Source organism: Scardinius erythrophthalmus (assembly GCF_964197995.2).
Source record: "Scardinius erythrophthalmus genome assembly, chromosome: 1".
In the NCBI taxonomy this organism is placed as follows: domain Eukaryota; kingdom Metazoa; phylum Chordata; class Actinopteri; order Cypriniformes; family Leuciscidae; genus Scardinius; species Scardinius erythrophthalmus.
Window position 1 is genome coordinate 17710117 of NC_138221.1, and position 14860 is coordinate 17724976.

At 37.4% G+C, this 14860-nt stretch overlaps 1 protein-coding gene across 1 annotated transcript; it reads right to left on the minus strand.

Moving 5' to 3' along the window:
• Positions 1–9007: 9007 nt before the first annotated feature.
• LOC308695181 (interferon-induced very large GTPase 1-like) lies at positions 9008–14659 on the minus strand (the record flags this gene model as incomplete). The annotated part of the gene is made up of 2 exons (XM_081373204.1): positions 9008–13729; positions 14603–14659. 2 exons carry the CDS (start codon positions 14657–14659, stop codon positions 9008–9010), a joined length of 4779 nt encoding a protein of 1592 aa, XP_081229330.1.
• Between the last annotated feature and the right edge of the window lie 201 nt (positions 14660–14860).

The window sequence follows — 14860 nt, forward strand, 5'->3', positions numbered from 1 at the left end:
TCACAAAGTAGTCCCAAACATTCGATAAATTTCATCTCAGTGCCCTTACACTGGTTACAGTGACTGAATATGAACACTTGTACTTTTCTGTACTTTTTGTACTGCTGGGTATGGGCACCAGTGTGGGGATCTACATACCACCTGCTGTGGTAGACAGTGTGATGGCTGTACCCTAGTGCAGGGAGTATGCGATAGGCACGCCACCCGTCACTAGGGGTGGTTAATCTGTCTGATTTCCCGATTCGATTCGATTACGATTATTGAAGTCCCGATTCGATTACAGTCGATTTTCGATTATTAACGATTCTCGATTAGCGATTATTGATTTTCCATTTCACAACAGTAAACGAAAATACACTACAAAGTGATTGCAGTATTAAAAAAAAGTAAGCTGCTGAATTACTTAACTCTTTTATTGAGTAACAACAACTCAAAGCACTTTCTGTGTCGTGTAGTTATAACTTCAGAATTATTTGTATGTAGCTTATGTTCTGTAGAACACAGAAATGAATACATCACATTGTGTTGTGACTCATCAAGTTGAACTAAACAATAACAAATAAATGAAAGGCTTATTTCCTTTAGGAAGTAGATCAGAACCCACATACTGTAGAAATTGGACAATTTTCTTCCAGAAAGACAAGGTGTTCAGGTGGAGGAAGACTGCAGGTTGCAGTCGAAACATGTCAAGGTAAAGAAAAAGGTTTTTCTCCACCTGAACACCTTGTCTTTCTAGAAGAGAATTGTCCAATTTAATCATTAAGAAGACAAAATGAACATTTTTGAACAACTTACTGTAGCTTCAATTAGTAACATACAAAGCCACTCTTATACACAACTAAATAATAAAGAGTTATGACTTGAAATGTTTGCTGTATACTACAAACAAAAACAGCTTATACAAAAAAAGTGAATGAACATCTGCAGAGAGCACAGTCAAAATGTAACTTTTTGTGACTGAAATTGCACATATTGCAGTATAACGTACGTATAACAGATCGGTTTACACAGTGTACTGATGTGAAAACTAAACAATACAGAAAGCAGCTCTCATACAAAAATACTAAATAGGTAACAATGAAATTGACAATTTTACATACGTTAGCTTTTAACGAAGAAGGTGCCGTTCGAATTTGGCGCTCAGCCATCATGAGTCTGCGCGACTCTGTTATGTGCACGCCACAGACTGTCCGCGCACTGCACGTCCGCTTATAGTTCCGCCTTTTGCGTTCCGTCAATATTACGTTATTAGAAAAAAAAAAATATATATATTTTTTTAGAAAATCGATTTTTTGACATTTGTGAATCGATTCAGAATCGTCCACGTCCGCATCGCGATGCATCGAAGAATCGATTTTTTCCCCCACCCCTACTCGTCACTAATAATTGATGACCCAGACCTCACATGATGCGCAATCAAGGGGACTAGATGACTTCGAGATCTTCTCTCCAGAAGACGTAGAATAGGTTTTCCAGATCTTTGCTGCTGATTATAGCTGCATAGACTGAACTTGTTTGTTCTAGTTTTAACAGGCAAGCGGCTTCGACCTAAGACATTCAAACAAGACAAACATTTAAGGGATAAGTCATAACACTTATTACACAGCTGAAATATATCATGAAATATAAGTCAAAACTGGAAAAAAAAAAAAAAACGATACAGCTAGGGCTCGACAATAACGACTGCCCGATTGCCCGGGGCCAGCGTGAAAGAAACTCGGGTCAGTTGAGGGAACTGTCACTTGAACGTGTCAAGTATAAATGCTTTGTCTGTCTGGGGAGGTGCGCGTGCAGTCAGCGGAGACTCGAGGTGCGGAGCGAGGCTAAAGTATAAACAAGGCTTAAGAGCCATGCATTATGTTGCAGAGAGTGGCTTGATGCAGTGCAGGAGATGCAGATAATCATGAAAAAAAAATGTTTTTTGGCTAGATTTTTGCGTTTGCTTAATGCAAAACTCTGGTGCTTCTTTGTTTTTGCATGATTTTCCAGCGCTGTTTTTCCTTCATATTTAAAGGGGGGGTGAAATGCTCATTTTCACTCAACACTGTTGCCAGTAAGTTACTGTAATTAAGAGTTACAGTACCAAACCGTATTTCAGTTTTGTGTAAATACAGTGCATTACTGTAAAAACGAAGCTAATCAGTACACTACTGTAATTATTTTTATTTGTATTAAATTAGATTTGATAATTTTGATATATGATTAATTTTATTTTTTATCCTACATAAGTACTACTTTCATACAAACCAATTAGACAAAGTTATCACAAAATACCATTTTTTTATTTAAAACATTTCGTATATATCACAAAATAAACATGCCAATGCTGGAAATGATGTGTGAAATTTTTACACATTAATGGGTGAGTTTAGAGACAACATTTTTTGTGTTAATTTTAACTCATTCATTGTGTTAATGATTTTAACAAAGTAAATATGTCAGAGAGGTTAGCACAAAGATGTGTAAACGTGTTAAATTAACACATTATGTGCTGTCCTTCACTGCAAACATTTTTGAAAACATACATAAAACCATAAACAAAACATTAGCATTTGACTAAATGAATGTAGAGTCATTGGTTGTTTAGCTTATACAAGTATTATAATGAAATATCAACCATTACATTCATAAAACTGCAGAATATAAATACATTTTTAAGCATTCAAAAAGGGAATGTCCAAAACAGGACAAAACACAGTTCTTTTCACAATACAAGACACATAACCCCACCTTAAAAATAATTTCACTTATTTCCAAAAATGTGTTGGATTCATGTACACTGGTGGCCAAAAGAAGTATTTAAGTGTCTTAATGTATTTGAAAGAAGTCTCTTTGATGCTCAAGAAACATTTCTTATTATTATCAATGTCTGACTGTCTACTCCATCTTTTCTACTGCATAGAAGTAAAAATCATCATCAAAATAATCTTTAAAAAGCCAACACAATGTTTTTGTCCACCTTTGTGAATAAATGAACTTCTCCAAAGATTGGTTCCTGTTCAGAACTTGATTGACAACATCAGAGTGTTCCCTGGTCTGCATGCATGCCCACAAACACAAATGTATTCAGTCCTTCAGAGGAGATCCCGGTTCCAAAACTATGAGAGAGAGAGAGAGAGAGAGAGAGAATTAGTGTCACATTATTTTTAACCTCCTTTTTTGTTAATTTTTATTATTATTTTCACAAAAACTTAAGAATATATATTTGTAAACAGCTTTTATCAATAAATAGCATACAAAAGAACTAAATTAAATTATGCCAGATTCAATTTTAATACTTCCTAAATAATCCTAAATTCTGTCCAAAAATGCTGAGATCCATAGAAAAAACGACTGAAATCGATGATTTTAGCCCATTTCAGCTTGTCTGCAGTGAAGGAGTACCTGTTTGAGACAAATACACAGTAAGATACATGCAAGAAATCACTGTGTGATGATCGTTCTCCTTCCTACAGTAGTTAACCCACCTGTGCGCTGATATTAGGACCTTCCTAGTCAGGTGGGACTGCAATGGTAGAGTCTTCTGGCTAATAAAATATGCAAAAATATAAACTTAAGTTGTTTAGAATGCTAGATTTGCTATGAATGAATTAGTGAGAGTTTTACTGCAATGTTTACCTGGATACATTTAATCTGGTGAGACTGAACAAAGACAATGGTCCATCTTCTGATTGGTTAATTTGCTGTGTAATAAAGTTAGACATAATGCAAAGGTCACTTATTTGATATAAAGTTTATAGAGATTTTATAAGATATTGTAACCTACCTAGTCTGCACCAGTGGCTCAAAAGCAATTTTCACATAGCATATGCTAATCATTTCTGCAAACTTATCTCAAAATATATCACAAATGGGCTGCTTACCTCTGGAATCTTGCTAGAAGTCACTGGCGCGAAATTGGCGCTTTGTTGCAGTTGCCTTAAACACAAAAATGGAAGTAAATATTAAATTCCATTAAAAAAAAATATAATATGGTATAGTTTGAAAAATAATGCTAAAACTATAACGGTTCTCATCAGTAGGCCAACAGGCTATAAACAGAATTTCACATTAGTTTATTTACATTTATTGTTTATGTAAACGCGTTGCTCGTTGGCATATTTTAACTCGACAATTCAATCTAACAAAGTGTGTAAAATGAAACGTTAGCTCAGTTTACCATGGTAAAGTTCGTTACCGCCATGTTGAAGATGAGTAACGTTAGGCTAACGTTAACGTTATAACATAGGTTAAACTGGGCACAATCCTGTCAACACACACAGAAGGTTTTTTTTTTTTTTTTTTTTTTTTTTAACCTTGTTTGCTGATCTCTCTCTCTCTCTCTCTGTGAAGTGAATTCCGTCTCTTCCCCGGGCCAGACACGAACGTCGCGATCCAACAAAAGACAGACCCCAGTGATATTACCTACACTGGATGCTCTGACGCGACACGACAAATCCCAGACAGTGAAGTGATGCACCGCGGCCGTTATATTTCTGACGTAGTCCGATACGAGTCCAAGCGCTCGCGCTATTTCTGACAAGGGACAAACAGGTTTGCATTTAAAGGTCCGGTCGCTTCAATGTGTCCAATATAGACGGCCTCTGGCTATTATAGCGTTGTAGACACGCAGACGCAGTGTAAGGCAAAAATTAGGAAATAAAAAGCACGATGGAATGGTGCCAGCCAGAGAGGCAGTTACGTTAAATACAGTAGTATACAGCAAATTTAAAAAATACAGTAAGTCTCTGTATGTGGTGTTAGACGTCACAGAAAATTCCCATGATGCAATGGGAATCACAGTTATTTACTGTAAAGAGAAATAGCAGTATAATACTGGGGGATTTAAAGTAAATAACTGTAGAAATTACAGAAAAGTCTAACAGTGTGCCTGGCATTGGCCAATCCACTGTTTTACCCGTTTACGTACACAGGATTGGATGTACACAACCATGAAGAAAACAGTAACTTAGAAGGAAACAGTTTAATTTGAAACCAGGAAATTCTACTTTAGAAGTACATTTTTACAAAAAAACGGGACTGTCGCTCAAAAAAGAGAACAATCCCTGGAAAACCGGGACGGGTAGCAACGCTAATCTACACGGATCAGTGAAAACGACTAAAAATACTGTATTATGCATACTAGACAATTAATTGGCATTGTCACTTTGTAAAGAAAGACTACGCGCCTGTCCATATACGCATTCAAACGTGCATGCCTATAGACTAAACACGTAATACACATGTGCATGCCGTACAGATAAAACAATCTTTGTTGCATTAATTTCCTGTTATCACTGTAATCACTGCTTGGAAACCATCTGTATTAGATTAGTTTATGTGCTGCAAATTATTAAAAATGCACTTGCTCAGTAAAAACTCTAAAAGCTACCCCTTGTGGTTCGTGTTAGTGTTTTAATTATATACCCATCTAATCTTTTAATACTTTCTTTAGGACACAGATGAGGATCTGTTTCACAGTGCCATTGAGAAGACCACCATGGGGATCTTTGTGATAAAGCACATTGCTGAGAATGAACCCTGAGATGTGGGAATTGTCCTTGAGGGTGTGATTGTGCTTCAGGACCTTGAGAATGTGGCTTTTGCAACTGCAATGTTGTTTGGTCTCATTTATTCTCTTAACCTGAAGTACCCCGCAACGTTGCCCTACACTTTTGAGATTTTGCAAAAAATCATCATGGAGTTGGATGGGGGTGAGCTCTCTATCAAGGCCCAAAACTTCAAATCCAGACTTCACCTGTGAGATGTACTGCTTTTTCGCAGGATGCATGAACTAACAGTTCTGAGTACTGCCTTTTCTTAGGCACTTACAGTTTTGAGGTTTCTTCTAATCTACATATTCAGCACAAGTTCATCACATTCAAGTTGTGCAGAGGAGTCAGAGGACAGTTTTTTATTTTATTTCATGAAATCAAATTATTTGTGCTTCAATGTTCTATTTGTTTATAAAGACGCAGTTTCATGAATGCAGGTATTAGATATAACTCATGTTCATGATCTTGTTAAAACATTTCTTATGAAGAGTTCACGTCTTCGATCTAAAATGGGCATGTATGCATATTGCATAGAACAGTATGTTTTTTTTTTTTACATACTAGTTTGTCATGTTGATATTTAATCACCAAAGAGATTCTAAAAAGATGTTATTTCATAGTCATTTCAAGATGTTGAACATTTTTTTGTTCAGTGCTGGACTGACGTTTTGATGTTTAATGAACACATTACACAAGGTCTGCACATTAAATGTGTTGAAGAGAGTCGGAGAGAACAAAGATCTCTTTGAATTGTGCAAAATTCTAAATTCAGTTTTCACAGAAATATGAGAGGTTATATTGCTTATGATCTTATCTATCTATGATATGAATCTGATGAGAATGAGATTATATGTCTAGCAAGAAAATAGAGACTGCATACATCAGATTCAGTACTTTTTGTACGTTTTTACATGCATAATTGTTAAGTGAATGAATGTTCAATAAATGAAATAAATGGCTTAAATGAATGCTTTTTTATTGTTTATTTCTTTTTTCATTTCATTTTTTTTTTTTGAAAGGGGACAGTACAAAAGTTTAGTACAAGGTTTAGTATAAAAGGACAGTACAAAGGTTTAGTACAAAAACACATTTAAGTAACAATATAAACCATTAAAAATGTAACAAAAAAAATATGTAAAGATAACTTGATTAGATTGTGTAGAATTAACATGATCCAGGCATGTATCTAAAAAGAATAATATTCAGCTAACATGACTGAATTATGTTACTTAAACAGAGCATGTACACATTACTTCATTAAAATACATGTGATTAACACAAAACTATAGTACAGAAACGATGTGAATGTGTAGGATACTGTGAACCCAAACAAATTATGTGGAAACAGTGTCCATAATTAAATTGAGTAAATCCAATGAATTTTTTTTTTCAGTGTATATGCAACAAAGTCTGAAACATTAATCCCAAAAGTTTACAAGAATACAAAGGCCAAACCACATAGAAGGAAAATCATTAGATGAGAAAATTAGATACATGTTTATATATATTTCTCAAGTGGTTATATATAGAATATATAGGAGTAACATGTGGTTTATTTAAAATCCTCAGTAAGAATTAAGTGAGTATCACAGCCCTCTGCAAATTCCTTTTTGGGGTTGTAAAACTCTTATCGGTCTCAATGTGTCCTGCAACAGGACACAGCGTTCTGCCAGTGTGTTAGCTTCACTTGTGATGTTTTAATAAAGTCTTATCCTTTCAGGAAATAAGTATTGAAGTAGAAAAAAATAGAAGCATAAGTAGTCACGTGACAGAAAAAGGTATCCTTTTTAAAAAGGTATACTATCACGTTTCACTCAAGGTTAAGGATACTCGCTCGCTCCAGAGAAAGACATGTTGTGACATCAACTGTTAGCTCGCCGTTCACTCGTCCACAGTCAACTCAAGAAGAACACATCAACAGGAAACAAGAAGAAGAAAAGAAAAAAACCTGCATAATGCAGAGAACTTGTCACTCATTCACATTCACTTCATCTGAATTGACAACAGATATAAATCACATGGAATTTAAGATCTTTCGCTTTTCTTTCTTTAACTGCATATTAACTCATTTACTTGTTTTACAAAGAAATTCCTGGGAGAATATACCCACTAAATCAACATTAAACAGAGCAATGTCTGACATATTGTTATTGTATGACTCAAACACTAAATGAAACTACTGAATGTCATACACACATATTCATCAAATCATTCTCTGATTCTTTTACAACAATATATCCCCAGAGTTAGTTAACAATATCAAACTGTCATCAAATGTCTCTGTTTACACGAACCAATGCACATTAATTACATGTGACGCAGTTGATTTTAACATCACATTGGATTCAACTCCGATTGGTTTAATGACAAAACTATCCTTTATCTCTTCGTCACAACATGCATATTTCAATATTCACTCATCATCAGTTAGTTATCAATCATATTTCTTACTGTAAATCATTAATTAAACACATTTACTGATTACAGACCAACAACAGAGTAACAAAACACTCACCAGAGTTCCTCGAAATAAAAGTATGAAAATATGTTTCTTCCCCTGGATTTCACTGGAAATTAACTTAAAACTTTTTTCTTCACACTCTATTACTCTCGTTTCAACTATTTACACTCTGAATCATCTTTTTTTTCTCAACAATAAAAAGAAAACCTGAAAAAACAAACAAAAAAAAAAACATTAACTTTCCTTATCACAGAACAGATTGGGGTCATAAACACACAAACACTCCGGAAACGGAAGCTCAAAAGGTCACAAACACACACCTGGTCATAAAAGGTCATAAATGGTCATATAAGGCCATAAATCAGAGACGCATGCGCCCCTATATAAACTACTCTCATGAGTTATTCAGTAAGTCCATATATCCCTCCTCCATTGAGATGCTACAATGTGAGAGGAAAGACAGCTTGAGAGTTTGGCTTGTTAATGGGGTGAACGCTCAAAGTCTTTTCAGAGAGGGAGCCTGTCCTCGTGTCGCAGGTCTGTATCGTCGTGGGCTGATGGATTTCGGGTGCAAGAATAAACCTAGTTTTAACATTAGTACAGTCCACTGTAATTGCACTCTATTTCTGTTTTGAAGCATGTGTTCACAGAAGCGGAAGTTCAAAGGTCACTGAAGACAGTGAGTCTTGGAGTGCAGATCTGACGCCAACTGCCAGAAACTAGTGAAATACTGTCTTTTCTATAAAAGTTACATGAATCGCTTCACTCTGAATGAATAAATTGATTGACTTTTGAGCTTTATCATTTAGGCATATGTTCAGAAATATGTTGTTTTGTAGTTCAGATAATGTATTAGGAACTGAATTTCGTCTTTAACTCTCTTCTGGTGTATTTGATGAAGCTCTGATCTTCTGAGGTGTAGATGAGCTCAGATTCTCACTGATGAATGTCAGAGAAACTTATTTCTTAATAAATCTGAGAAGAGACAATAGTATTTTCCTTTTCTGCTTCATTACATGTATTTATCTAAACTCTCGATAGCTTCAGGTTTTGAGTATTTGCTCCATTCATCTGGAATCTCACCACTCCCCTCAAATGTTTTACTGTAGTGTTTTTCCAGATCTTTCTTAAATCTGTACACAAACCACTTCCAGTAGGGCAGTTCAGAGAGATCAGGGCTGATGCTCCAGTCTGCATAAACTGTTCTGTAATCTCTATATAGGACTGAATCATCTGAATTATTGGGATAAAAACCAATATTGTTGCTTGCTACTAATGATGTGCAGATCCAAACACACAAGTTTGTTGTATCCCTGAAAATCGAACCCGTTACTGCTCTCGGTCTGTGGAAAGGGACATTGTGATCTCCATCATGGTTTTCTATGGTGTTGGTACAGATGGCATTACAGAACGGACACTGAACCCAACAGCACTGACAGAAGTGATCAACCAGAAGCTCATCTGGCCTGAATTCATTGTCCAGCTTTATTGGAAATGTCTCTGTGTTGAATCTACTGCTGATGTCAGCTATTATAGCAGGAAGTTTGTGTCTTATCACCTCTTCTAGGAGGTTGAAATCATCAACATCATCATTTTCCACTCCACTGAGGTCTTTTTCAGAGAAGATCAGCTCATCTGAGAGCTTCTGTGTGAAACTCTTCAACCACAAACCAACATCTCTGTTCTCTTGAACATGTTCAGTAGATTCATGTGCTGCTTCCATGATCTTCTGCTGCAGGAGTTTAATGTTCTCCTTCATCTTGGGTAAAACACTGACACTGAACTTATCAGTGATGTACCGACTGACTTCACGTCTGATGAAACCCTTGAAGTGATCTCTGGGATTATGAATGTAGTTCATGTATTTGTTAAAATCCCCCTCTTCTGCCATTGTCTTCAGGATGTGTTTCTCCAGATTTGATCTGTTTCCATTCAGTGATTCACAGTTTGCTCTCATTTCATCTCTCAGCTCTTTGGCAGTCTTCTTGTAGATGCTCTGCTCAATGGGATCTTTCAGTTTCTGACAGATGATCTCACCAAAAATGGCAGCTGATTTTGCTTCATGACAGTATTTCTGGAAAATACTATAGTACTCTTCTCTCTTCTTCTCAACATATATTACTGGATCATTGGCTTCTCTGAACAGTCTGTGTTGATCAGTGATCATCTCCTCTGATCTCTTACAGATGCAATAAACCAAATCCATGAAGAATTCATTCTTGAACTCATATTTCACTGATCCTTCCTGATGTTCTGTCACTCTTGCCTTGATGTAACCTGTGAGTTGTTGAATGTAACTGATGTTGTAGCCCATCTTTGAAATGTTAAATGACTGAATCTCTTTGTCTGTTTGCTCAGCAACATCTGTGACTAATGATCTTATTTGGGCTTTATCTTCTTTAGACATCCCTTGAAATGATCTAATGGTATTTGTAAAGACACCATTTCCACTGGATTTCTTTACCTTTACATAATCAGAATAATTGTGTACAGAGAAAATATCCCTGCTCTCCCCCCAGTGGTCTACAGGTGCACTTTCACAGATGTCACTTAGGATCTTTCTCACATCTCTCATTACATCAATGTCTTTGATTGGAGGATTGTCTGTGATGATCTTCTTCACACTCTGTTCCCAAAACAAATCAAACTCTTTCTTCAGTGTTTCTTCATCATATGTTTTGTCTTTTAGTTGCAAGGCAATTTTTTTGCTCTTTTCAGTGAAGTGTTTACAGAGAGTGTTTTCATGATTTATCTTCTGAGCATCAATCTTTTTCTTCAGGTCTCGCTGCTGAAGAATCTCATTTAATTTCCTCTTTGTTTCTCTCACAATGTTTTCCTGAAGTTCTTTGATTTTTTTTTCAAATGATGTTTTCCAGTGAATCAGTATATCTTTATCTTTGTCTTTCTCAAAGAATTCTGACATTAATTTTTTCACTTCTTCATTTGTCTTCTTCAGTTCTGTTTGAAGATCAGTTTCCTCAACCTCATGAATTGTTTCATTGTCTATGTTGTTGTGTAGTTTGTTCTCAGTTTCCATCATGGCACTGCGAAGACTCCAGGACCACTTGCTGTATTCTGTCTCCAGTTTCCTGTAGGCTGAAATCTCCAGAGAATTTCTGAAGCTGAAGACGAACCGTTCATTCAGTAAAGCCTCCCAGAGATCTTTAACACGATCTTTTAGGTCTATCAGCATCATTCCATGTGTTTTTGAGGCATGAGACATAATAGTCTTCTTTAGTTCTTGTATATTCTCACAGTAGTTTGGGTTTGGTGGTGCCATTGGTGGGCTTCCCTCCCAGAGCTGAGCAAAATACTTCACATCTTTCTGAACATCAAATCTAATGACATCACTGAAACTTTCTGCATCACAGACTTCATTTTTAGCAGCGAGTTTTGTCATCTCATCCAGTGTCTCCTGCAGTCGTCTCCTTCCCTCCATGTTTTTCTCTGCAGCTGTGATGTCTGAAATGTTTTGATGCACAAACACACAGCTGGGAGACATATTTACCTTCTTCATCCTCAGGAAGGCCTGAATAACAATCTGAAGAACGTCCTGCATCTCAGATGGGTTTTCTCCAAAGATGTTGATCAATGTCAGATTTCCAAGACCAACAACAAATGTGGCCAATTCATTGTCATGATGCTGTGTTGATCTTCCAGCCAGTTCTAGAGCACGAAGACCCTCAGTATCGATGACCAGAATATAGTCAAAGTTCATCTGTGTTTTCATCTCGTCTGAGACTCTGACCAGCTGCATGAAAGCTCCTCTGGTGCATCTTCCAGCACTGACAGCAAACTGGAGCCCAAACATGGCGTTCAGCATGGTGGATTTCCCAGAGCTCTGAAGCCCTAAAACTGACAGCACAAAGACTCTGGTCTGGTGTCCCAGTTTCTGGATGAGTTCTTCTAGAACAGCAGAGATCCAGATCACAGGAACATGGGCAGCATCTCCATCCATCAGCTCCAGTGGAAATCCAGAGATCATCATCTGTGCTGCAAGACTCGGGAGATAAGAGAAGTCAAACTGCAGGCCTTTCTTTTGCTCCTTCACAAATAAACATGATTCATAGATCTGACCGATCTCCCTCATGATGTGCTCCAAACCAAAAGTTGCAGCTTGAAGATCGTCAGATAATTTCTCAAGTTCTGTTTGTTTAGCTTTATGTTCTTCAGATTTATTACTGTCTTTCAGTTTTAAGACTGCTGACCATGTTTCATCATACTTCTGGAGTAGATCAGAAAGGTCAGCTGATGTGTGTTCGTCCAGGAGGATTCTGAGCCATTTGAGAAAAAACGTCTTCCCATGTTCACCATATGAGTTCATTTCTTCAATGAATTGCATCATAAAATCGCCGATGTCACATTCATGCTGTTTTACACGGATTATCTTCATCTCTGTTTCTTTCCTACTTTTTACCATTTCTATATTTTCTCCTTGAGGTCGATGTAGTTCTTTGTTCTTCTGACTCCACTGATGCCACAGTTTCCCCTGACAGGGCAGAAATGAATCTTTGATTTCTGTCAAATCTTTCTTCTTCAGTAAACTCATCATCTGCTGTGCTGCTTCTCTTCCTCTCCTGCAGTCATCATCATCTTCCTCATCTACTCTGATGTCTGACTGGTTGGACACATCTTCAAGTCTGAAAGTGGAAGATGATTCTGAGAGACAATCATTTATCGCTCTTCTGAGTTCTTCAGATACTTCTGACTGATTTCTGTCTTTCAGACCAATCTTGAATTTTCCTTTCTTCAGCTTAGTTACAGCAGATTCATCCTCAGTAAATAGACAAATGAGTGGCTTTCTGTCCTTTTGGATCTTTGCTGCATTTCTGTCATTCCTGTCCAGTTTTGGCAGAATAACAACATTGACTGAGGCCATTTCAGAGAGGATCTGCAGCTGTTTCTCATGGTCTCCTGCATCACCGTGTAGATTACAGAATGCAACACAGTCATTGAATTTATCTGTGTCTTTCCCAGAGGGGCAGAACCAGGCGATCTCCACCACTCCATCCATCAGGACTCTGGATCTGCTGCTGCCTGGGCAGTTCCTGTGGAAGAACGTGTTTTGTTTCTCGTTGATCAGACTGTTCATCAGCTCAGACTTGGATGAAGACATGGAGCCAAACCTGAAGAAAAACACCATTGGAGTTTCTGCCTTGTAGATCGGTTGGGTTTGACTGATGATTTCATGGTTGGTGTTTCTTATCTTCCAGTTCTTGTTGATTTGTCTGAATGTCCAGAGAGGAAACTCAATCTGTTGTGTGAATGGATCAGGAACAAGCAGAGGCAAAGCGTACTGACACTGGGACAGTTTAGTCACCATCAGCTGCTTCAGGAGACCGTCGGCACAATGCAATACAGCCATCTGAACATCCATTGGGTGAATTCGCTCAGATTGACTCATTCCTTGGTTTGATAAAGATAAATCTTTAAAAATATCACTCTCATCTTCAAATGAGTCACTGGTCTCTTTAGCATGAATGTATCTTGCTCTGTAGTTCATCATCAGTAGTTTTTGTATGAAAGTCTGAATCAGCTCCTCTTCAGCACAAGACTCATGGGACTCTAATGAATGTTTGGTTATCTGAAGAACATCTGCAGCTCTCAGTTTATTGGTATGCCTGTCTTCCAGATTAAGTCTGTGAAGTATATACTCCAGTTTTTTAGTCTTTTCCTGTTGTTGTTGGTGTTGATCTGATCCGACTCCTGTTGTTCCAAAGTTTTTGTTTTTTCCCTGTTGAATAAACAAACAGCATTACATTTACTTGTATTATTTTCTATTGTTTGAAGAAACAATATTGTCATTTTACTCTGAATTTTACCTCACTTAAATTTTGTTAAAATGATGACCAAGTGAACTCAAAGAGATAGTTCACCCAAATATTTAAATTTGCTGTTAATTTTCTTACCCTCAGGCCTTCCGAGATGTAGAGCAGTAAACAAGATTTTTAGCTGAAACCATGGTCCTTGGTTATTCATGAAATGCAAGTCAGAGGCTACAGTCACTTTGAGAGTCAAAACACAAAATGAATACTCATGGCTCCTGACGATATATTGAGGTCTTATGAAACAAAACAATCAGTCTGTGCAAGAAACGTAGCCCGAGTCAGTGACCTGTTAGCCCCAGTCGGGCACAGCAGAAACACTTACCTGGTTCCACGGTTGGGCAGAGGGTGCGTGAGAAGGCTTGGTGGCTGAGAGAAATTGCTCTTTTATTGAGAATTTGGGTGCCGCTGACCAGTGGCGGAAGAGAAACAAAATGGAACACAAGATTCTCCACCCGGCCCTCCTCCGGGGTAAGGAGCGGTGCGGTCACTGTCTCCTAAAGAGCAATCGCCTCCAAATAGGTTGCATAGCAATGGCCCGTTTCACAGGGGAAATCGGCATATAACGTTAAAAACGACTGCAGCTCATTATATGTGTGTGCCGTGAATGCAGTGCAGCTGATGCAATTATCGCATGCCAATGTGCATTGGCTCGTTTTAGTTACACTCAGAGTAGATTATCCTTTAGATTGTCATTGCATGATAACGTAAATAAACTGGTGAATCAGTTATTTGAAGCAGTTCATTGAAACAAACTGTCTGAATCAGACATCCCTGTTTGCCTGAGGTTTGATAATTTTGTTGTAAATAATGTTCAGTTTCTTGCACAGGCCAATCATTTTGCTTCATAAGACCTCAATATATCGTCAGGGGCCACAGGTATCAATTTTGTGTTGCCTGATATGATTTGACTCAAATTGCCAGTAGCCATTGACTTGCATTTTATGAATAACCAAACATCATTGTTTCAGCCAAAAATCTTCTTTACTGTTCTACTGAAGACAAAAAGTCCCCAACATCTTGGAAGGCCTGGGGGTAAG